At 40.3% G+C, this 25,785-nt stretch overlaps 1 protein-coding gene and 1 long non-coding RNA gene across 4 annotated transcripts in view; both read left to right on the top strand.

Moving 5' to 3' along the window:
- The window catches only part of LOC116811893 (uncharacterized), a 116,999-nt gene that overhangs the window by 90,333 nt on the left and 881 nt on the right, over positions 1-25,785 (top strand). Inside the window, exon 9 of one of the 3 annotated variants that reach the window (XR_009214267.1) lies at positions 9,345-13,646. The exons of the other annotated variants lie outside the window; for them this stretch is intronic. This is a non-coding gene — a long non-coding RNA (uncharacterized LOC116811893). Of the gene's footprint in view, positions 1-9,344; positions 13,647-25,785 lie in introns of those variants that run through there. 3 annotated transcript variants of the gene reach the window in all.
- LOC116811892 (ras-related protein Rab-40A-like) lies at positions 3,736-5,738 on the top strand. The gene has a single exon (XM_032757333.2). The coding sequence runs from the start codon at positions 4,672-4,674 to the stop codon at positions 5,506-5,508; it is 837 nt and encodes a 278-aa protein (XP_032613224.1). The 5' UTR covers positions 3,736-4,671; the 3' UTR covers positions 5,509-5,738.

Here is a 25,785-nt window from a genome sequence, read left to right on the forward strand (position 1 = left end):
GTGGATTTGGGTCTGCTCAGAGGCATGATGTTGAATAGCTCTTAGGAACTTTCAAGCACCTAAGAATGCAGAGACCTTTGGTCTCTAAAACTTTGAACTTAAGGCATTTCAGAGAGAGATTGTTTCTTTCTTCACGATGTTTGTGTTGTCATTAGGAGAAACAATGAGTAGTGATTTTTTCATGATGACTATCTTAGCCTTGAGGCTCAGCCAGCCCCTCATGCTGTGTACCAATACTTAAAGGCTACTCCCTGCTGTATATTCTCAACAGATTTTCTCATTTAGCCCTCAGGACTGCTCTGTAAGGTTGGTATGGTCAATCCCATTTTACAGCTAACCAAGCTCAGGCTCACAGAGCCTAAATCACTTTTCCAAGTAAGTGGCAGGATTGGAATGAGGTTCCATCCCTCACCTTCCCTAGAGGATCCTGAGCACCCCCTTTTTGAAGATGGGTTTCCAGGGCTTGAGAAATGGTCAGATTCCACTCCCCTGCTATTGTGGTCCCATGGGTTCCCACTCAACAACTCCTCTGAAGATGACAGGGGAAGTGAAATCCTGTGCTTTGTGCCATGACATCTGGTTGTAGGCCCACATGAGAGGGCTGATCCCTAAAGTGGCAAGTGGGCTCAGGCAGAAGCTCAGGTGTTGGCCTTGGGACAGGTGAGCTGCAGAGAAGGAAAGAAACATGCACTGCATTACTGTAAGCAAATGCACTTTACACCTCATCTTTAATCTTAACTCTACCCAAGGTCATTATGACCATTATTCAAATTAGGCTGCTGCCTTTAGAGGAGTTTATGTAAATCAGGGAGACAACTTCGTTGTTTCCTGATCAGCACAAACTCTGTAATACTCCAAACTTTTATCATTTCTCTTCATTTCTCCAGGGCCCTGAATGCTCTAATCTCCCTCCAGGCTGGCAGTACCTGCTCCCCAGGTGTTTTTCAATGTTTTTTCTTTGAAATTTAAGATCTGTATAATTTTAAAGTCAAATTTTGAAGTTTAATTAGGTTAGTATCCATGATTTGTGAAACATAGTAACAAAATGATTGGCAACTATTTCAACAGAGGATTTAAATGAAATGTACATGAACAATAAACATACTAAAATATGCCAACCCCGCAAGAACTAATAAAATGCAAATATTTTAAAATCTTGAGAATTTATAATGACAAGATGCAAAAGATAAGTACCGTGATTGCACTTTTGGAGAAGACAATGTGTGTGTGTAGGTGAATGTGTTGATGTGTACCTCACCTTCAGGGACATGTCTAGAGAGTATGTACCATCCTAGGAACAGCAGACCCCTTGGGGTTAAGGAGTAGGAGTTGACCAGTGAGAGCTCAGGTTAATTTTGATTTATGAATATGCTCTTGTGTACTGTTTGAAAATTGGTATTTGGGAATAAAAGTATTTTGATGAAAATTTGAACATACAAAATACTTTGGAACAAATTGTCAAAGTTAAGGTGTACATAATGTTCATTATTATTATTATTATTTTATTTTTTTTTTTTTTACGGAGTCTCGCTCTGTCACCCAGGCTGGAGTGCAGTGGCGCGATCTCGGCTCACTGCAAGCTCCGCCTCCCGGGTTCACGCCATTCTCCTGCCTCAGCCTCTCCGAGTAGCTGGGACTACAGGCGCCCGCCACCTCGCCCGGCTAATTTTTTGTATTTTTAGTAGAGACGGGGTTTCACCATGGTCTCGATCTCCTGACCTCGTGATCCGCCCGCCTCGGCCTCCCAAAGTGCTGGGATTACAAGCGTGAGCCACCGCGCCCGGCATGTTCATTAATTTGAAAAAGCATTCATTATATTCCGTTTTATTGTGAAAGAAGTAAATAACAAGTCCAATTGACAGAGGTTTTGTGTGTGTGTGTGTGGGTGTGTCCTCTAGCTCTACCACCCCAAATACGCAGTCATGGATGCAACTTTATCTTTAGTTCCAGCGGGGATTGGAACCAATATCAGTTTCATATATTCTGGAACATGATGGATACATGGAAATTGCTACCATTAGGTGAATAATTCCAGAAAACTGTGGCTGATACCTTGGAGCTAACCTCCAACCTCCATCCCTCCCTCTTCCTGAGTCCCTGGTTTGAGATTATCAGAGCTGCGTTTCTGTCTCTGGCCACTAGGAGGCATCACAGCTATCTCTGTTTTTGTACATTCTCTGGCCACTAGGAGGCATCACAGCTATCTCTGTTTTTGTACATTTTGCAGAGTAAGATGTTTCAAAATGACTTGTTTACTTTGATTCCAGTTCTGTTTGGAAAATTCACATGTATATTAAAGCAGGTCCATTTGCTGTTGACCCCCAAATCTACATCGCATTCGCTGATTTATCATCTCTTCCCTTCTCAGTGTAGGTTGAAGTGTCCACACTGTTGGAGGGGGCGGGGGCAGGGGGCGGGGGGTCCCTTCCAGAGAGCAAGGCATTCACTCTCCATAACTCTATCCCTGTACAGGCTTCTCAGACCTTCTCACACTCTCTTTCAGTCTTCCCGTCTCCAGGACACCATAGACACAGTTCCCCAGATGCTGCTCCAGTGCCTCCGACCTCTCTCCATCACCTTTCTACAGCCCTGTCACTGCTACCTGGTGTTTCATTGTGTGGATACCCTGGAGCATATGTTTTTACATTTACACCGATCAGTGTTTTTCTTACCAGCATGGGGAACTGGATTTGTGTCTTCTCGGAGGCATGATGTTGAACAGTTTTCGTGAGATCATGAAACACACAAGAATGTAGAGAACCCCATCTCTAAAACTGAAATCAAGGTGTATCAGGGACATTTGCCTTCTTTATATGGATGTCTGTGTTTTCATTAGGAGAAACAATGAGTAATGATTTTTCACGATGACTGCCTTGGCCTTGAGGCTCAGCCAACCCCTACTGCTATGTCTCAATATTTAAAGGGCCATTGAAGTCTCCCACTCCATGCCATATACTCTGGACGGGTTTTCCCATTTATGCCTGGGAACAACTCCGTGAGGATAGTACGGTCAGTCCCATTTCACAGATGACCAAGCTCAGGCTCACAGAACCTAAGTCTCCTATTGAGGTAAGTGGCAGGATTGGAATGAGGTTCTATCCCTCACCCTCCCTAGAGGACCCTGAGAGCATCTCCCTTTTAGAAGATGGGCTTCCAAGGCTTGAGAAATGGTCAGATTCCACCATTCAGATCATGGCGATGTCTTTAGGGGAGTTTGTGTAAATTAGGGAGACAACTTTGTTATTGTTTGTTCTGTATTGATGAGTATTTAGAATGCTTCTCATTTTTTCCTTTGTAAAAAGATTTCAGCAATGCTGTAGCAAATAACCTCTTACCTGGCTATTTTGTACATGTGAAAAATGTTTCATCCATTACATGCTTACACATCTATCCCTTGGGGCTTGATTTCAATAATTTAAACTCCCTTATATGTGTCTGAGCATTCTCATTTCTTTAACCATCTTTATACCTGTTGTAGTTACAATATTTAAATGTATTTATAACTGATAAGTGTGTTTCCATTTCCTTGATGTATTTGGTCCCTCATCCCACCCCCATACACAGACACACACAGAGCCACTTTTTACCTTTTTCTTTTGCAAATTAAAAAAAATTCTTATTCAGTTTTTTCTACATTTAAATTTTGTCAAACGATAGGTGATAAAAGTATATTTAGATAGTTGCATTTGCATTCCTTAATATATTAGTGAGCTAGAATGCATTTTCTTATGATTGTTGGCCATTTGCGTTTCGTCATCTGTGAATCATTTACATATTTTTTCAGTTTTGTTATTTTGTTATAGGATCTGTATGTGTGTTAAACCTAAAACCCTTCACTGATGGATGCATGCGTTATTTCAACACATCTTTGTTGGGTGAATATTATTTATGAGGCACTCTAGCAAAATCCATGTCCTAGATGTCTCTTCTGAGATCTTGGCTCTTATATTTATGGGAGATGACCCCCTGCAGCAAGAAAAGTATTAGTGCCCACGTAAACATGCGTGGCTTGTCAAGGATCCGATGCACAGACAGTTCACACTTACTCCTAACCCCGGCATGGCCACAGCGTAGAAAGGATGTGTGGGGCATTATATGAGGAGAGCGCTGGCTCAGGATTGTGATTTCTGTGATCTCTATACTAACAGCAAGATTTTTAAAAATTACATAACATTTCTGAGTTTGCCTTTTCTCATTTATAAAATGGAAACAATCATAGCTACCAAAGACAATTGTTCTGAGAAGTAAAAGAACAAATTATTTTAAGCGTCATACACATCGTAGGCTACATACGGTACTCAACACATCTTAGTCCGCTTCCTAACTCATACCTGTCCTTCCTTTAAAGGAGATTCCTTTGACATAATCCAAAAGGCATGGTTCCATAACGATCACATGGAAATGTTAAGAGAAATGTAAGGTTTCCATGATTAATTAACTTCTGTGTCACTACTCTGTGCTGGGTAAGAAAAAGGAAAACAATCGCTGAACCAGTTTCCCAGGGTTTGTAAAAGAAAACCATCAAAGCCACCACCTCATTTCACTTTATTTCATAGACTTCCCCATCCCATTTTTTATGTTCTATGTTAATTTCTCAAGAAAAATAGGCCCGGCACCGCCTCTGCGCACAACCCTGCTGGTCTGGCCCAGGCGGGGGGCGGGGCCAGCACCATGAGCGCCCCGGGCAGCCCCAACCAGGCCTACGACTTCCTGCTCAAGTTCCTGTTGGTGGGCGACAGCGACGTGGGCAAGGGCGAGATCCTGGAGAGCCTGCAGGACGGCACGGCCGAGTCCCCGTACAGTCACCTGGGGGGAATCGACTACAAGACGACCACCATCCTGCTGGACGGCCAGCGGGTGAAACTGAAACTCTGGGATACGTCGGGGCAGGGAAGGTTTTGTACCATATTCCGCTCCTACTCTCGTGGTGCACAAGGAGTGATCCTGGTCTATGACATTGCAAACCGCTGGTCTTTCGAGGGTATGGATCGATGGATTAAGAAGATTGATGAACATGCCCCTGGTGTCCCTAAAATCCTGGTGGGAAATCGCCTACATCTGGCATTCAAGAGGCAGGTGCCCAGGGAGCAGGCCCAGGCCTATGCCGAGCGCCTGGGCGTGACCTTCTTTGAGGTCAGCCCTCTGTGCAATTTCAACATCATAGAGTCTTTCACGGAGCTGGCCAGGATCGTGCTGCTGCGGCACAGGTTGAACTGGCTCGGGAGGCCGAGCAAGGTACTGAGCTTGCAAGACCTCTGCTGCCGCACCATCGTGTCCTGCACACCTGTGCATCTGGTGGACAAGCTCCCGCTCCCCATTGCCTTAAGAAGCCACCTCAAGTCCTTCTCCATGGCTAAGGGCCTGAATGCCAGGATGATGCGAGGCCTCTCCTACTCCCTCACCACCAGCTCCACTCACAAAAGGAGCAGCCTCTGCAAAGTGAAGATCGTCTGCCCACCCCAGAGCCCACCCAAAAACTGCACCAGAAACAGCTGCAAAATTTCTTAAGGAAGGCACCAAAAGGAAACAAGCTGGAATCGCTCCAGGAAAAACTCTGAATGGTTACACCTGGAAGAGGGAAGATGCATTCTAGATTCAAAGAAATATGTTTTCAGTTTCTCATGGAAACAATGCTGCTTGGGAATGTGTGTGATGCCTTCCGTCAATAAAAGCACTTTACGCAGTTTGACTTTGAATTTCTACGTGGATGTGCATGTGTTTATAAAGGGAAAATTAGTACTCTGCTCAACTCTTGATAACATGAAAATTTGAATGTTACTTATATCATAATCACACTGCATCTTTTTCCTTAAAATAACCGCTTTTGTAAGAATGGTGATATGACAGTAATGAGTATAAATTCAAGGGAATTTGAGATGCAATGATAGTGAGATCATTCCGAGTCATTGATATTACTAGAGGGGCCTTTTCGTAAACCTCCTTTTTGATGTCAAAGCACCAATTTATAAAACACTGCAGATGCATATAGAGATTATACGTAACAGATCTGTCCAGTTTGTGCACGAAATGGATTTGATAAAGTTTTTGCTATGTTATTTTACTACATTTGGAGATTAATAAGTGATTTATATGTATGTTTTTCTGTAAATCTACTTTTTTGTACAAGATGTTCTACAAGATATGAAGCTAAGTGAAGAAAACACCAAAGATATCTCTAGTTATGTTGAACATAGCCAACATGGTTTCAATGGGTCAGTAAGAAAAAAGCCATTCCAGTAAGGAATGAAATAAGTACTTATTTATGAAAATGTTTCTTAACAATAAAAAGTATATATTTTTATCTTTTGGTAAAACGAAAAAAAAAGAAAGAAAAATATGTATAATGTAACCCCGCAAGATTAGGCTTTGCAGAAAAACAATGCAATAGAACACGGGGGGGCAAGGCCCATTATAAGGCCTTAGGTGAGTCATTTCCCTTGTGCTGGCCAGTTTTGGTCAACACCTCTCAGATCGATATAGAGGTTAATGAGATCACATCTGGGAAAGCACTTCTGAGACCTTAGATGGGAAGGAAGGAGAAGTGATTTCCACGTAGTTAGTTTCCAGTTTACACTGTGGACTATTATAATAATTGATATTGGATGAACGGAGTAAATATAAGTCCTTGTGTTCTTTTGTAATTGAATGACCATTTATTTGTGCATTGTCATAGGGTGATTGTAACATAGTGTCCCGCAGAAGGGCAGTACCTCTGGCCTCGGAGCCATGGGGACTCACCCTTCCTGAACTCTGGTACTTTTCTATCTCATGTGAATTTCCCACAACATTCCTGGGAGGTAGAGGATGTAATCTCTACATCATCCTGTAGCTTAAGAAACAGTGATGTTTGCAGGTTAAGAAACCTGGCTGGGGAGCATCCTGCCACTAAGTGGAAAAGCAGGGACCGGCACCCTATATGCCCCCACGCAGACTGTGACACTGAGCTGCACATCACACCATAACCAAGCAAATCTTGCTTTCCTGCTGACCCGGGTCACTACTGAAATCTGTATCTTCAGCTCTGAAGCCAAGTTCCCAGTTCTGTCTCTCTTCTGAAAGACAGAGAACCTTGTCAGACCTAAATTTCCTACTCTGTAGACAAGGGAGTGTGTCTGGGCCATTGCTTTAGGAACTGGAGTCCGCAGACAGTTCCTGTATCAGGAAGAATATGCACTCTCAGAGGGACAGGGGTCATGCTGAGGATGAATACTTGAAGGAGCAGGCCCTAAACACATGCAGATTGGGAATGCATAGAGTCTTTAATAGAAATTACCAAATCAACCTGGAAAGAGGTTGTAGTAAATGACATCCCCACCACCAATATGAAACAGGGTAGACTTCCCTGCATGCCCACTTTACTGGAATCCTGAATGGTTTCTTTTTATACTTTGATGATATGACAGGTGGAAATTCTTTCATTGTCATTATATTTAATTCGATGTTCAGATAACTTTAAAAATTCCCTAGTATACAAAATGCTCTGATAATCATCATTGCATTATATTTTTATTGCAAAATGGTCCATTTTCACATGTAGCCTAAAAACAATGAGCAACAGGCATATGAGTCTGCAGGTTCTAGAGCTACTGCTGGCATTACATTTCCAGGGTGTGTGTGTGGCCTCTGGGTGCTTCTAATGACACTGTTTTCATAGAAGGGGATTAAGAATGTCTCTCCATGACATTGGTTGAGTTCAAGTTTGGAGAGGATCTGGATCTGCACTTTGTGGAGTCTTTTTGAATGACACAAGAGCTGGACCACAACACGCCTCTGAGCAGGCTGTAATCTTTTCCCCATTGTGGAAAGCAAGCCTGTCTGTGACCTCACCTGCTCAAGTCAGGGTGGATCCCTCCAGGATGTAAGGTGTGGAAGTTGGCCTAAATCTGCTTCTGAACACTGAAGCTGGGTGCTCCCATCTTGCTGCCATCACTTGCAGAGACCTTAAAAATTGCCTGCTCTCAGCCACCAATGCCACAGATTCAGTCACCTGTGTGAGAACTCTGTCCTGAGAGATAAAATACCATAAATTACCAGCAGCTGTTTGACACATCTTGCATCCATCCATCCATCCATCCATCCATCCCTACAGTTAATGGACATTAAGGCCAAACTCTACACGATCCCTTTTGTGAAGTTTTAGGCTTCCCCAGAATAGAAACAAGGAAGTAAAGTGTGGAAATAGGGACGTGGTGAATTCAGTTTGTAGATCTAAAAAAAGATGGCCCCTTCCTCTTGATATTCAACCTGAAAGGGTCTCTTATCATTGATAATTTTAAAACATAATTTAATACCCCAGACCCCTCTCTACATCCACAGTTACGGTTCTCTTTACATATATTCTCTCCATTGCAACCAAAGTTGTATGAAGAATTCTGAATACTCAACTCACATTCCTCCACCTCAGTCCTCATTGCTCATCTAATGGCACTTTGTGCCCCAACCCCACCACTGAAGTGAAACCCACCAAGGTCTACAGCCACTTCTTTTTCACATTTATAGATCAAGAATGTTGAAATAAACATCCTAATGTTTTCATCTGTATAATATTATTTCAGAAGTTTTCTTATGCAGGTACTTATAAATTTATTCAGAAATGTATGCATTTATATACTTATCTTCAAAAGATAAGGTTCATCCTACATTTAATATCATAACTTCCTTGTTTCACTGAGAACATATCTCAAAATTTATTGATTATGAATAAACATGAGTCTATACCATAGGGATAGTAGAGATACTAATGGCCAGTAAAGACAAGAAAAAAAATAAAATGGCTAAAACATATTCCTTGGCAAGTCCTTTTTAGGCATTGAGTCATTCAATTTTCAGAGCACCCTTACAAGGTAGAAACTGTTACTAATTCCCATTTCGTAGATGAAAATCTGAAGTACAGAGTGAATAAAGACTTTGCCTGAGACCACACAGTTAGAGAGAGGGAGAGCTTAGATTTGTGTCCAGTACATCATGCTCCAAAGCCTGGGAGACTGTCAAAGCTCTGTTGTTAGGTGAAAAAAGCAGTCTGCGCAAGCATGCGTACTTTGGGAGGTTACTAAAATGAATATTTTATATATTAATATATTTATATGAAAAGCTAGATATAATGAGAAAAGGTGGATGATTATGACCTTGGCGAGAGGACATTCATTGCAATCATATGGACAGAAGATATAGTACAGTGGGATAAGCAATCAAAGCGAAATGAGGAATGTAGAAAGCCCTTTTCCAAAATTTGAATTTAAAGGTTATATATATATATCATATACACATTTAGTCATTGGCAAATGAAAGAATGGATAATTGTGTGTCAAAGATATGCCAGTAATGCTAAGATTTTTGTCCCTCAGGGAAGCAGCAGGTGGCTGAAATGCTGGTTGCTGTGGCTGGCTAATGCATGACCTGAGGACCTGTGCACAGGGGACTACAGGACAGGTCCAGAATTTTTCTATAAATATATTAACATAGCAAGTAGCCCAGAAGCAGCCTCTGGGCAAACACCAAACCTTGCATCCCTGGTGCTATCTATCTCTGAGCTCGCCAGGTGAGTTCCCAGTCATGCCTATCTTGCACACTGCCCCCACCCACAACCTGGGAAGCTGGATTTGGGTGTGCTCAGAAGCATGATGTTGAGTAGCTTGTATGAGACAATGAAATACTTCAAAATGCAGAATACTTTCTTTCTCTAAAACTTTGAACTTAAGGCATATTACAGAGATATTTGCTTCCTTCAACCAGATGTTTATGTTCCCATGAGAAGAAATAATGAGATGTTTCCCTAGGATCCTACAAATGTGAGCATTAAATATAATTTGTTTGTTTTTCTTTTAGAGTATTTTTCATTAGATCTAGATACTTCTATGTTTGTCTTAATTGACTCTATTGCATTATTTTATTTGACCTTCAAATAGTTTTATCTTTGTGAAGTGGGAGCCCCTCTAGTTTGGCTTCTGGTCTTTTTGACATGTCTTCTGTTATGTTAGTTGGGTCCAGCGTCATCAGCTACAATTCCTACTCAGACCTGGAATAAAGCACTTCTCCAAATAACCGGATTCCTTTTAATGGGAAATGTTTTTAGTAAATTCAATCTGGAGACTAGAGTTGCTCATTGCTATTAGATTGGTCATTGTTTCTTGTCCTTTTCTGTGCATGGATCCAGCAAATATGTATTATGTTTTTAAGGGAATACACATGATTGTCTTCCATCCTGGGCTGTTCCTCCATCCCTTACATGCCGTCATTTTGATCAATTTTTTTTGAGACAGGGTCTCATTCTGTCACCCAGACCAGAATGCAGTGGCACAATCACAGCTCACTGCAGCCTCTCCACTCCCCAGGCTCAAGTAATTCTTCCATTTCAGCCTCTGCAGTAGCTGGGATCACAGGCATGCATCACCACACCCAGCTATGTTTTTCTTTTTAATTTTTAGTAGAGAGGCCGTCTTGCTATGTTGCCCAGGCTATTGATCAATTTTTGTTTTAAGATTCAAATTTATAATATTATAACCAAATGTAATATTTATATTAGACTTCTCCTATTTCATAGGTGGCATATTCCACATTAGTGGAGTCCAATAGAATTTCTGTAGAGGTGAACATATTCTGGGTCTACACTGTCAAACACAGTAGCCACTAGCTACCTGTGGTATTGAATATGTGAAATGTGAAATGTGGTGAATGTAACTGAGGAACTAAATTTTTAGTTTTATCTAAAATAAAATATATCTAAAATACCTTGTTTAAATAACCACACGTGGTCAGTGCCAACCATATTGAACAGCAACAGCTCCACACATTTTTCTGTGCCTTGCTTCTTTCACTTAATAGTATATCCTGAAAATCATTACATGGCAGTAGAGAAAGAGAGTCCTCCTTGCTTGGTATACGTGCATTGTACTCTAAGATGTAGATGCACCTTATTCAATCAATCCCCTTTAGTGGGCATTTGTCTTATTTATAGTCTTGTCCTGTTACAGATTGTTCTTCTAGGAATGACCTTGTTCTTCTGCCTTTATATCTTTTTGAAATGTATGTTTGGGATAGATTCTTAGAATAGAGATTGCTGGTTCCTGGAGAAGACACCTGTGCCTCATAAAATAGAGAGGGAACAAGGAGTCCAGCCTGACTGGAGTGAAGAGTGGGGGCCTCCCAGGGGAGCAGACAGGGCTCTGAGATAGCTGGGCACTCCAGGTCTGAGGCCATCCAGATTTGGGACTGATTGTGGAAGAACACATTTGCTTCAGTGATATGCTGCATGTCACCTTTACACCCTGAAATTACACAGATTTGGTGAGAACAGAAGTATCCTGAAGACCTCTCACAGGTCCATGGGCGCAGGAAAGAGACAGGAGCACTGAAAATAGTGAAGTGGTTGATGTCAGTGCCCTAAGCCTTCATTAAAGTGAGAAGCAAATGTCAAGAGGAAGAATTTACCACTAATTGGGTCCTCAGGCTGTCTGGAAATCATACACCCACTATAGTTTCTCTCTGACCCCAGGTCGGATGGTCTCCCATCGGCCAGCATATTTATGCCTTCCTCCTGGAGGCACATTCTTAGCCAGAACACTCTCTCCAGGAGGTCACATTTTCCATGCTTTCATTTGTTTTCTCCTTGTATCCTCCCTGAGATTTTTCATGAGGCTTTTCTCCTCTGTTGTCTCAGCTCCTTTGATCAGCTCAGTGAGTGGTATCACAATTCAACACTGCTCTGACAAATTTAGGCACAATTTAACACTCACCTTTACTATCATTTACATGTTGCATATTTGCAGTTATTTCTGTAGAGTTAAATTTGTGATCCTACGCCAACAGAGCTGCATGTGTTGACCAAATGCCCCCTTCTGCTTAGGCAACTCTGTGCTGCTGTAGACTCATGGCTCACCATAATTTACTCAAATGGGCAGCTTTCCTGTTGTCCACATTACATGACCTTTCCAACTGTGTTCTGTAGAAGCTCTGTTCAGGATTTCCTCCTGGGATGTGATGGTTTATTTCTGGATTTTAGTCATGGTATCTTCACATGTTCCCACGTGCAAAATTGACCCTATCACTCTGCATCCTTGTTGGATGCCTTCAGTGATTTACTAGGTGTGCCCACAATGCCCCTTTCATTTATCTGTAAATTCATCTCTCTGCCAACTTACTCAAGGTAGGGAGTAAAGAAGATGCAGGAGATGATTCCTGGGCTGCCCTGAGTCCTTTGACCTGGGAGAAGATGCATTTAATATCCAGGAAGTGGATCTGACAAAATTCGATTGGTGGTGTTAGCACAGTTTATAACATCTGGAAAACACTTCATTCAAAGGGAGATATTTTTTAAGAGAAGAGAAAATGTCATTTGAGGCCAAAGTAACCGACTGCCCAATGTGGTGATATTCAGATCCTGTCTATTTAGAATATAAGGAAAATATGTACCCCATCCTAGGATATCTCACAAATTTATTAATTCATACATTCATGGGTGATAATGTGCCCTGAATAGTGGTAAGTGCCTGAGTGCCCAGCTCTTTCAATGGCATGGTCAATAAAGTCCTGTTAATATCTGCCATTTATAGTATAGTCTTCAATATTTACTCTACATGTATTGAGGACCAATCAGATCTTGTACTTCCTGCTTCAACCATCAAACAGAACTTGGCTATCTCAAGAGCAATATGGAAATCTATTCTATTTAACTGTAATAGTGTTTTTTCTGTTGTTCTTTATTCCTTATAGATGTTTCTGGACTCTTTCAATTATTAATTATTTTGATAAAAGGGATTTTAAACTTTTAAAGACATTGGAAGTTGGCTGGGCGAGGTGGCTCACGCCTGTAATCCCAGCACTTTGAGAGGCCGAGGCGGGTGGATTACGAGGTCAGGAGTTTGAGACCAGCCTGGCCAAGATGGTGAAACCCCATCTCTACTAAAAATACAAAAATTAGCCGGGCATGGTGGCATGCGCCTGTAATCCCAGCTACTCGGGAGGCTGAGGCAGGAGAATCGCTTGAACCCGGGAGGCAGAGGTTGCAGTGAGCTGAGATCATGCCACCGCACTCTAGCCTGGGCAACAGAGCAAGACTCCGTCTAAAAAAAAAAAAAAGTGAAATTATAATAACTAAAGAAAGAAAGTAATGCAGATTTATGTCCTAGCCTATTATACTGGATGAAAACAGAACTTTAAAAATATTCATCTCAATTTGCTAAATAATACATATAATTGGGCCTGTTTGTGTATTATATAATATATATTATATATAAATGAGTGTATTTATCATATATATATAAATATATATATTTGGTAGACCTTATTCCTGCTTCTACTTAAATATGTGACCCGATAATAGTGAGTTACCCCTTGTGAACCTTAACTGGGGCATCTGTAACATGGGCATATTGATACATACCTGGCTGAACTGTTGTGGGAAGAAAATGTATAATGCTTAAACCTACGTGAAGTGTCTAACATGTAATGCTACAACAAATGTATGTATTGGCTTTCCCTGTGTTTTCTCTTCCACAAAAGACATAGTTTACATGAACATCTCCTAGAGGTCAATTAGAGTTGAAGCAGCAGGAAATAAAATGTTTACATATTTCTATGAGAGAAAAGCTTTTCTGTCTTTTCTTTGTAGAAGTTACCTGATGTGTGGAGTGGAGGAGAAAGAAAATAATTTCATTTTTTAAAATTTGATGTCCTTTTCTAACATCTTCATTTACCTTCTATATGGACATTGGAATAGCAGCCTCTCATTGAGCCTTAGAAAGGAGACAGCACAGAATGACAGAACATGAAGATGGGTCTGCTGGGAAACAGATGATATCAGGAGACTTGGGTCCCAAATACCAGATCTGTCCTTATGTACAGAACCATGGGGAGTCACTTCCCTCCTGGCCTCAACCCTTTCACAGGAAAAGATTTGATTTCCCAATAGTGGGGAGGTGTGGCTTTGGAGTCAGATAGAGTGGGTAGAATATTTGGGCACAATTAATAACTACTTTAATGATCTTTAGCAAATGTTAGGTCTGCAGATAAATGAAATCCATGTGTAATGCATATACATTAAATATGTCTGCATAGAGAATCAAATGGGAGGTAATTCACAAAAATGATACATTTTAAAAAATTAATCAGCCATGGGGTTATTGATTAATTTATCTCTGGAGCTCATTATTGTTCCTAAAATTTCAAATTAGTAGGGATCTCTTTTGAATTCAGAATCAAATATAGAAACAGTAGTTTTTATTAAATATTTCAGAAATACACAAAATTATAGAATATAAGAATCTTCTATGTTAACATAAAACATATGCAATTAAAATTCACTTTGAAGTGTTCTCTGATTAATTAGTTTCCTTCTTCCTCACAGGTAGCCACTATGTAAAATTTGGGGTTTACATTTTTAAGACATTTCTCTATATTTTTATTACATTTGTATAGATCTACACACAAAATATGGTATTTTTAATGGTATGACTTTGTTAACTGAAATATCACCAACTTATAGATTTTAAAAAGGATAGCTTTATTTCTTATAAAAGATTACAGCCTGCAGAGTGACCATTCTGACGGGCTGGGAATGTAGCCATTGGAAGAAGCCCAGAAGCAGGAACTTTGAGGGAGTGAGAGGTAAGACAGGAATTTAAGCTGAAGGGGCTGGACAAAGATACATACCCAACACGTTATAGGAGGAGCTATGAATATTAATGAAGGGGGTCCTGGCACATGGGTACCGAACAAACATGTATGTTATACATATGGACCAGGTTCACCTTGGGGTGGAGACTTCACGTTTAAATGTATTACAATTAGGCCCTATACGTTAAAAGAACTTTTCAGAACACAAAGGCACTCAAGTCCTGCCCTCTTTAAACTGGCCAGAACCGGTCCATGGTTGGTGATCTTCTAATCAGAAGGAAGTTACCAAAATCAGTCTCTTGTCCAATCAAAACTGTAGCTATTGCTGGTGGAACAGGGGCTGGGGATCAGCATCTAGTGGTGGATGAGCTGCAAGTTGTTTTAATATTGCTTATCTTGAGGCCAGTACTTGTTTAGCTGCTGGAGAAAAATGCAAAGGAAAGCTTGTGTCAATTAGAACACAGTTTATTCTTTAAGTGTAGAGTGCGTGACTTAACCCTTGCCTGGCATGGCCTTAGGCCTTATTTATAATTTGATATCTTATTGCCACAAAGAGTCTGTTCTGCCAGTCTTATGATCTCTATTTTAACATTAATGCTGGTCAATTATTGTATCTAAACCACAAAAGAGATGGAGCATAACAAGTTCTATCTGACCCCACTTCCTGTCCTGCCCAGGAACTCAGTTTTAAGGATTTTGGGGGAGTCCTCTTGGCCATGAGGAGGTTTGTTCAGTCGGTTGGGGGCCTTAAGGTTTTACTTTTAATTTACAGTTTTATCTCTAAATGCATGACTACCTCATGGAATAAGAGGAAGGAAGAAACATAAGGAGAACAAATACATGTTCAGATTTCAACAATGGGATTTGCCATATATGCCTACATGTCATGTATACTCTCCAACTTGCCAAAACAGACAGGCTCATTTACCCAGTTTATATGCTGTAGGGAGCATTAATAAAATCTGCAGATACTATTTTCAAGCCCCCTTTTTTTCCTGATGTATTCAAACACCTAGAGTTTCCCTGGAGTGAACTAGCCTAAAACAATGACTTAGTGTATTCTTTCATGAAACACCTTCTATTTGTCCAGACTACTTGTATTTAACTCAAACTGTAACTCATGTGGGGTTACCCTGTACATCTGGAATCTAATCTGGGCCAAGCTAATGAAAGAAGACAGTGATTCCCTGCAGTTAGTTTTCATATGTCCAAACTACTATCGAAATCCCTTGATTGGTTTAAGGATGCATCTCATTTAGAACCTGATCTAATTTTGTATGACGGTTGTTATGACATGAGTACACTTTTCCATTTCATTTATTATTTTTTAATTGCAAAAGAAACGCACTTCAGAGGTGTTTGAGTTCACATGTGTTACTTGATCTTGTGGACAGAGGCCATAGTGCAGTGGGATAGTCAATGGAAAGTGGAGAATATTAACAGGGAATGTAGAAAACTCTTTATGGAACTTTGAATGTAAAGAAAAAGAAACCAAGAAAGAGGAGGAGACAAAGAGAGAAAGAAAGAGAGCAATAAAGAGAGACTCCATCATGTGGCTGCAATGGATGCTGGTAAGTCCAACGAATGACATTTGAAAATCTTAAATTACTTGAAACTTGATCAAGTTTAAACATTAATGGGCAGCTAGAAAAATTCAAAAGAAAAAATAATGGGAAGGAGCCATCTCACCTCAAATTTAACATTTGAAGTTGCCCATATATTCATATCCTTTCTTACCCTCTCATTTCCACTTTAGAGCTAATGAGATGCCTCCACTGGGACAGCATGAAATCTGAGCTCAATAAACATTTAGTTAGTACCTAACAAAAGAATAGACAATTATGTGTAAAAAAATTCTGCTAACTATTGTATTTGTGCCTCTCCAGAAGGCAGCAGGTGGCTGAAATTCTGGTGTGATGTGGCTGGATAATACATGACCTGAGGACTCCTGCACTGATGACTGCAGGATGGGTCCAGAATTTTCCCATACATACATTAAAATACTAAGCAGTCCAGAAGGAGCCATTAGGCAGACAGCACACTTTGCTTACTTTGCTATCTATCACTGAGATCACCAGGTGAGTTCAAAGACATGCCTGTATTCCAGGCAAGGGAAACTGGATTTGGGTCAGCTCAGGGGAATGACGTTGAACAGCTCTTATAAGCTTCTGATAACACCCAAGAAGTAGAGAAACTACAAAACTTTGAACTCAAGGCATATCACAGGACATTTGCTTTCTTCGACTATCTGTTTTCTTATAAAGGCAAATAATGAGAAATGATTTTTCACAATGCCTGCCTTAACCCTGAGGCCCAGCCAGTCCCTACTGCTGTGTCCCAACATTTAAAGATAATTGAAGTCCAACTCCATGCCGTATATTCTCAAGAGATTTTCTCATTTACCCTCCAGGACAGCTCTGTAGAGATGGTATGGTCAATCCCATTTCACAGATGACCAAGCTCAGCCTCACAGAGCCTAAGTCACCTCCCCAGGAAAGTGGCAGGATTGGAATGAGGTTCCATCCCTCACCCTCCCTAGATGGCTCTGGGCAGCCTCCCTTTTAGAAGACGGGCTTCCAGGCCTTGAGAAATGGTCAGATTCCACTCCCCGGCTATTGTCACCCACAGGTCCCCACTCCACAACCCCTCTGGGTAATGATGAAGGCAGAGGAGGTGAAATCTCATGCTTTGTACTGAGAGACATGGGTGTAGGGCCACACGAGTTGGCTGATCCTTGAAGTGGTGAATGGGCTCAGGCAGAAGCTCAGGTGTTGGCCTTGAGACGGGTGAGCTGGAGAGAGGGAAAGTAACATGCACTGAACTACTGTAAGCAAATGCCCTTTACATTTCATCTCCCTTAATCTTAACTGCCATCCAAGGTACCCATCACTATGACCATTATTCACATCAGGGTGCTGCCTTCAGGAAAGTTTATGCAAATAAGAGAGACAGCTTGTTCTTTCCAGATCAGCAGCTAACTTTGGAATACTTAAGGTATTTTTCTATTTTGACTTGATGCCTCCAGGCCTGTTAATGCTTTAATCTTCCTCAAGGGATAGTACACACGCCTCAAGATGTTTTTAAATGTATTTAATCTTCTATAATCCTAAGTATCAGTCAAATTACCCAATATCATCACCATTATTCATATAAGGTTTCTGATTTTAGGTGTGACTAAGTAAACCAGTAAAATACCCTTGTTATCTCCCTATCAACAGTTAATTTTGATTATTTTAAAGTTTTTCTCATTTTCATGCTTTTGGGGCTGTGAATGATCTCATCTCCTTGGGGTCTGCCATTACATGATCCCAGAGTATTAAACTTTTTTTTTTTTTGAAATGGAGTTTCACTCTTGTTGCCCAGGCTGGAGTACAGTGGTGCAATCTTGGCTCACTGCAACCTCTGCCTTCTGGTTTCAAGCGATTCTCCTGCCTCAGCCTCCCAAGTAGCTTGGATTACAGGCGCCCTCCACCACGCCTGGCTAATTTTTGTATTTTTTAGTAGAGATGGGGTTTCACCATGTTGGCCAGGTTGGTCTCGAACTCCTGACCTCGTGATCCACTAAACTTTTTTTATTATGACCCATATAGTTTTTAAGTAACAATATTATTGATGTTGAAAAATTCTAAATGAAAGAAAAAGGTTTATATATCCCAGAAAATATACTTTTAAAAAATAACCTAGATAAATGGATACACACAAATTGTGACAAGTATGTGAAAAATTCCAGAATACTGTGCCTGATGCCATTAATTAGATACCACCCTCCCTTCCTCCCTCTCCTCTCCTGCCCCCCTACTCCCAGATGTGCAATAATTTCTCTGGCCACCAGGAGGCATCACAGCTATCTTCATCTTTGTCGTTCTTTTTTAATGAACAGAAGTGTATTTTACAGAGTAATGAATGTTATGAAAATATTTATTATAATAACAATTCTGTTTGGAAAATTCACATGCATATTAAAAACAGTCCTATTTGCTGTTCACCCCAAATCTACATCGAATTCATTGATTTATCTCTTCCCTCCTCAGTGTAGATTGAGGCGTCCACACTGTAGAGGGGTCCCTTCCAGAGAGCTGGGTGTTCACCCTCCGTTACCCTACCCTTGTACAGGCTTCTCAAACCTCTCACTCCCTCTCACTCATCTCCTCTCCAGGACATTATGGACACAGCTGCCCAGGACCCACTTAGGCACCCCCATACTCTCTCAGTCACCTTCTGCCTGCCTTGCACTGACCTATTAATGCTAATGATTGCCAACGTGTGCTAGAGCTGCCTGGTGTTTCATTGTTGATGCCATACATATATACAGACTTATTTTACACCTATCATCAGGTTTTTTTCTGACAGAATTAGAATTACTCTGTAATCAGATTCATAAGCTAAGTTTTAAGGGAGGTATTGTTATTTTTTGCTCATTGCAGACGCTTCTTGATAGAGTTCGATAATGGTGGTACCGTGGTGCCCTCTCGTGACAGAAGGCCGAACTACAGCTAGAACATAGCGAGCAGGAAGGTGGGAGGGAAAGGCTGTGGCCCAAGCCCACCTTACAGAGATTTCTGGAACTCTGGGTGGCAAAGCGGACATTCTCAGTATTCCCAGGGACATTGATGGGCTCAAGACAGAAATCCTTGTCTCTTACTGTGCTGAAAAGAGAGCTCTATATCAGAAGAAAAAGGTCATTTTAATTTTTATTCTTTGACGACTGGAAAATCAGAGACCTGAAAGAGGGAAAAATGGATCCAGACTACTTGTTCAAGTCTTTGTACCCCTCTTTAAATCTTTATTAGCATCTTTTCATGGAAATAAATTTCTGTAACATTCGAAATTATGTTACAATATACGTTCAATATTTTTATATTAACTGGTGTTTCATCGTAGGATGCTGTAAACTTTATTTCCCCAGTATCCTAGTGGTAAAAATTAAGCTCCCTTACCATAGTTTCTATAACAGATGATATCTGTAACACTTGCTCATATACACAAATGTCTTGGCAAGAATTTCTTAATAAGATTTTGAAAGCATCCTTTTAAAATCTCAGATACTCTAAAATTTTATATTAATATAATGAAATCAGAATAATATTTATCAGATATACTCCTAATATCCCAGTATGAGAGTTGCTATTTCTTTTATTTTTATATTCAAGTATAATTCATTTTTTTATTCACTTAATACTTTTTAAACTTTTACTTTAGGCTAGGGGCTCAGGGGTATATTTGCTGGTTTGATATATAGGCAAATTGCTTGTCACAGGGGTTGGGTATACAGATTATTTCATCATCCAGGTAATAAGCATAGTACATGATAGGTAGTTTTTCAATCCTCTCCCACCCTCTATTCTCAAGTACACGTGTCTATGTGTACTCATGTTTAGCTCCCACTTATAAGTCAGAACATGTTGTATTTGGTTTCCTGTTCCTGTATTAGTTCACTTAAGATAATGGCCTCCAGCTCCATCTATGTTGCTGCAAAGAACATGCTCTCATTCTTTTTATGGTTGTGTAGTATTCTGTGGTGTGTATGTACTACGTTTTGTTTATCCAGTCTACCATTGATGAGCATTTAGGATGATTCCATGAGTTTGCTATTGTGAATAGTGCTGTGGAATTTGTACATGTCACTTTATAGTAGAAGAATTTATATTCCTTTGAGTATGTACCCAATAATGGGATGGCAGGGTTGAATGGAAATTTCAAGTCCTTTGAGAAATCACCACACTGCTTTCCACGATGTCTGAAGTAATTTACATTCCCACCAGAAGTGTATAAGCATTTCCTTTCCTCCACAACCTTGCTAGCATCTGTAATTTTTTTTTTTTTTTTTTTTTTTTGAGACGGAGTCTCACTCTGTCGCCCAGGCTGGAGTGCAGGCAGGCTCCGCCTCCCGGGTTCACACCATTCTCCTGCCTCAGCCTCCCGAGTAGCTGGGACTACAGGTGCCCGCCACCTCGCCCGGCTAATTTTTTGTATTTTTAGTAGAGACGGGGTTTCATCGTGTTAGCCAGGATGGTCTCGATCTCCTGACCTCGTGATCTGCCCGCCTCGGCCTCCCAAAGTGCTGGGATTACAGGCGTGAGCCACCGCGCCCGGCCTGTAATTTTTGACTTTTTAATATTAGCCCTTCTGACTGGTGTGAGATGATATCTCATTGTTAGCCACGCATGTTTTCTTTTGAAAAGTATCTGTTCGTGTTCTTTGCCCACTTTTTAATAGGGTTTTTTTTGCTTATACGTTTGTTGAAGTTCCTTATAGATTCTGGATATTAGATCATTGTTGGATGCATAGTTTGCAAGTATTTTCTCCCATTCTGTAGGTTGTATGTTTACTCTGTTGATAGTTTATTTTGCTGTGCAGAAGCTATTAATTTAATTAGGTTCCATTAGTTAATTTTTGGTATCGTTGCAATTGCTTTTGGTTTCTTAATCATAAAATATTTGCCAGGGCCAATGTCTAGCATACTATTTCCCAGGCTTTTTTCAAGACTTTTTTTTTTTTTTTTTTTTTTTTGAGATGAAGTCTCGCTCTGTCGCCCAGGCTGGAGTGCAGTGGCATGATCTCGGCTCATTGCAACCTCCGCCTCCCAGTTTCACACCATTCTCCTGCCTCAGCTTCCCGAGTAGCTAGGACTACAGGCACCCACCACCACACCTGGCTAATTTTTTATATTTTTAGTAGAGATGAGGTTTCACCGTGTTAGCCAAGATGGTCTCGATCTCCTGACCTATTGATCCACCCGACTCGGCCTCCCAAAGTGCTGGGATTACAGGCGTGAGCCACCGCACCTGGCTTTCAAGACTTTTTGTAGTTTTAGGTTTTACATTTAAGTCTTTAATCCATCTTGAGCTTAGTATATGATTTAAGGAAGGGGTCCAGTTTCAATCATTCTGCATATGGCTAGCCAGTTATACCAGCACCATTTATTGAATAGGGGGTTATTTTCCCATTGCTTAGTTCTGATGACTTTGTTAAAGATCAGACGGTGGTAGGTGTGTGGCATTATTTCTGGGCTCTTTATTATGTTATATTGGTCTCTGTGTCTGATTTTGTACCAGTACAATGCTGTTTTGGTTACTGTAGCTGCTCAAAGTCAGGTATGCTATGTAGCATAGTTTGAAGCCAGGTAACATGATGTCTCTGGCTTTGTTACTTTTCCTCAGGATTGCCTTGGCTATTTGGGCTCTATTTTGGTTCCATATGAATTTAAAAATAGTTTTTTCTAATACTGCGAAGAATGTCATTGATTGATTGGAATAGCATTGAATCTATAAATTGCTTTGGGTAGTATGGCCATTTTAACAATAGCAATTCTTCCTATCCATGAGCATGGAATGTTTTTCCATTTGTTTGGGTCATCTCTGAATTATTTGAGCAGTGTTTTGTAATTCTCTTTGTAGAGATCGTTCACCTCTCTGGTTAACTGTATTCCTAGGTTTTTGTTTCTGTTTTTGTAATTGCAAATGGGATTGCATACTTGACTTAGCTCTCAGCTTGGACATTGTTGGTGTATAGAAATGCTAATGATTTTGTACACTGATTTTGTTTGCTAAAGTTGAAGTTCGAGGAGCTTTAGGACAGATTATGGGGTTTTCTAGGTACAGAGTAATATCATCTGCAAACAGATAGTTTGACTTCCCCTCTTCCTGTTTAGATGCCTTTTATTTCTTTCTCTTGCTTGATTGCTCTGGCTAGGACTTACAGAATTATGTTGAATAGGAGTGGCAAGAGTGGGCATCCAGTCCTCAAGGGTAATGCTTCAAGCTTGTGGATGTTCAATATGATATTGGCTGTGGGGTTGTCATATATGCCTCTTATTTTAAGGTATGTTCCTTGAACGACTAGTTCATTGAGGGTTTTATCATGAAGGGATGTTGAATTTTATTGAAAGCCTTTCTGCATACATTGAGATGATCATGTCTTGTTTTTAGTTCTGTTTATGTGATAGATCACATTTATTGATTTACATATGTTCAACCAACCTTGCATCCTAGAGATAAAGCCTACTTGATCATGATGGATTAGCTTTTTGATGTTCTGCTGGATTCAGTTTGCTAGTATTTTGTTGAGGATTTTTGCATCTATGTTCATCAAAGAAATTGGCCTGAAGTTTTTGTTGTTGTTGTTGTCTGCTAGGTTTTGGATCAGGATGATGCTGGTCTCACAGAATGAGTTAGGGAAAAGTATCTCCTCCTCAATTTTGAGGAATAGTTTCAGTAGAAATGGTCTCAGTTCTTCTTTTACATCTGGTAGAATTCGGCAGTGAATCAATCTGGTCTTGGGCTTTTTCTTGTTTGTATGCTTTTTATTGCTCATTCAATTTCAGAGCTCATTATTTGTCTGTTCAGGGATTCAATTTCTTCCTGGTTCAATCTTGGGGAGTTGTATGTTTCCAGGAATTTATTCATTTATTCGAGGTTTTCTAGTTTTTATGCGTATAGGTGTTCAAAGTAGTCTGTGAGGGTTTTTTTTTTTTTTTTTTGTATTTCTGTGGAGTCAGTAGTAATGTCCCTTTTGTCATTTCTGATTGTGTTTATTTTTATCTTATCTCTTTATTAATGTAGCTAGCAGTCTATCAATCTTATTTATTGTTTTGAAGAGCCAACCTGGACTAATTGACCTTTTGTATGTTTTTGTGCAAATAAATTTTATTCAGTTCAGCTCTGATTTGGTTATTTTGTGTCTTCTGCTAGCTCTGGGGTTGGTTTGCTTTTGTTCCTCTAGTTACTCTAGGTGTAATGTTTGGTTGTTAATTTGAGGTCATTCTAACTTTTTGATGTGGACATTTAGCACTTCACCTTAAAACTGGTTTAACTGTGTCCCAAAGATTCCATTGTCTGATATGTTGTATCTTTGTTCTCATTAGTTTCAAATAATTTCTTGATTTCTGCCTTAATTTCATTGTTTACCCAAGAGTTATTAAAGAATACTTTGTGTCAGGAGTTCAAGACCAGCCTGGCCAATATGGTGAAACCCCATCTCTACTAAAAATACAAAAAAATTAGCTGGGCGTGGTGGCACATACCTGTAGTCCCAGCTACTTGGGAGGCTGCAGCAGAAGAATCACTTGAACCTGGGAGGTGGAGGTTGTAGTGAGCCGAGATCACACCACTGCACTCCAGCCTGGGCGACAGAGTGAGACTCTGTCTAAAAAACAACAACAACAACAACAAAACCACTTTGTATAATTTCCATGTAATTTTATAGTTTTGAGCAATTTTCTAAATACTGTTTTCTATATTTATTCTACTGTAATGTAGTCTGAGAGGTCTGAGAGTGTATTTGGTATGATTTTGGTTTGTTTGAATTTGATAAGGTTTTTTTTTTTTGAGATGGAATCTCACTCTGTCACCTAGGCTGGAGTGTAATGGTGCTGTCTCAGCTCACTGCAACCTCTACCTCCCAGGCTCAAGTGATTCTCCTGCCTCAGCCTCCTGAGTAGCTGGGATTACAGGCGTCTGCCATCATGCCCAGCTAATTTTTGTATTTTTAGTAGAGACGGGGTTTCACCATGTTGGTCAGGCTGGTCTTGAACTCCTTAGGTAATCCACCTGCCTTGGTGTCTCAAAGTGCTGGGATTACAGGCATGAGCCACCACGTCCAGCTGATAAGGATTCTTTTATGGCCGATTACGTTGTTGATTTTGGAGTATGTGCCATGTGCATATGAGAAGAATGTATATACTTGTTTTGGGGTGGAGAGTTCTGTAGATGTCTGTTAGGTCCATCTGGTCAGCTGTTGAGTTCAGGTGCTGAATATCTGTTAGTTTTCTGCCTCGATGGTCTAATACTATCAATGAGATGTTGAAGTCTCCAGCTTTTATTGTGTGGTTATCTAAATCTTTTCATAGGTCTCTAAGAACTTGCTTTATTAATCTGGGTACTCCTATGTTGGTGCATATATATTTAGGCTAGTTAGGTTTTCTTGTTGAACCCTTTACCATTGTGTAATGCCCTTCTTTGTCTTTTATGATCATTGTTGCTTTAAAGTCTGTTTTGTCTGAAATTAGAAAAAGAACCCCTGCTTTTTTCCGTTTTCCATTTGCTTGGTAGATTTTTCTCCATCCCTTTATTTTGAGCCTTTGGGTGTCATTGGATGTGAAATGGAGCCTCTTGAAGACAGCATACTGTTGGGTCTAGCTGCTTTATCCAATTTGGCACTCTATGCCTTTTGATTGGGGCATTTAACCTGGTTACATTTAAGGGTAATATTAATATGTGCAAGTTTGATCCTGTCATTATATTGTTAGCTGGTTATTATTGCAGACTTGATTTTGTGGTAGCTTTATAGTGTCAATGGACTGTGTACTTAAGTCTGTTTTTGTGGTGGCTGGTAACGGTCTTTCCTTTCCATATTTAGCACTTCCTTAAGGACCTTTTGTAAGGTAGGTCGGGTGCTAATAAATTGCCTTAGCATTTGTTTGTCTGAAAAGGATTTATTTCGCTGCTTACGAGCTTACTTTGATGGAATATGAAATTCCTGGTTGGAATTTCTTGAGAATGTTGAATATAGGCCCCTAATCTCTTCTGGTTTGTAGGGTTTCTGCTGAGACTTCACTGTTAGCCTGATGGGTTTCCCTTTGTAGGTGACCTGCCCCTTCTCTATAGCTGCCTTTAATATTTTTTCATTTTGACCTTGAAGAATCTATGTGCCTTGGAGATAATTGTCTTGTATAGTATGTTGCAGGGTTCTTTGCATTTCCTGAATTTGAATGTTGGGCTCTCTAGTGAGCTTGGAGAAATTTTTGTGGCTGATATTGTCAAATATGTTTTCCAACTTGCTTGCTTTCTCTCCCTCTCTTTCAGGGATGCCAATGAGTCATGGGTTTTGTCTGTTTATATAATCCCATATTTCTCAGAGGTTTTGTTCATTCTTCTTCATTGTTTTTTGCTTTTGTCTTAGTTATTTTCGAGAACTGGTCTTTGAGCTCTGAGATATTTTCCTCAGCTTCGTGGGTTCTGCTGTTAATACTTGTGATTTTTTTAATGAAATTCTTAAAGTGAGTTTTTCAGCTCTGTCATATCAGTTGTGTTTTTGTTTTTTGTTTTGTTTTTGTTTTTGTTTTTGTTTTGAGACAGAGTTTTGCTGTGTCACCCAAGCTGGAGTGCAGTGGTGAAATCTCGGCTCACTGGAAGCTTCCCCTCCCGGGTTCAAGTGATTCTCCTGCGTCAGCCTCCC

The sequence above is a fragment of the Hylobates moloch genome, unplaced genomic scaffold (genome assembly GCF_009828535.3).
Source record: "Hylobates moloch isolate HMO894 unplaced genomic scaffold, HMol_V3 SCAFFOLD_7, whole genome shotgun sequence".
NCBI lineage: Eukaryota > Metazoa > Chordata > Mammalia > Primates > Hylobatidae > Hylobates > Hylobates moloch.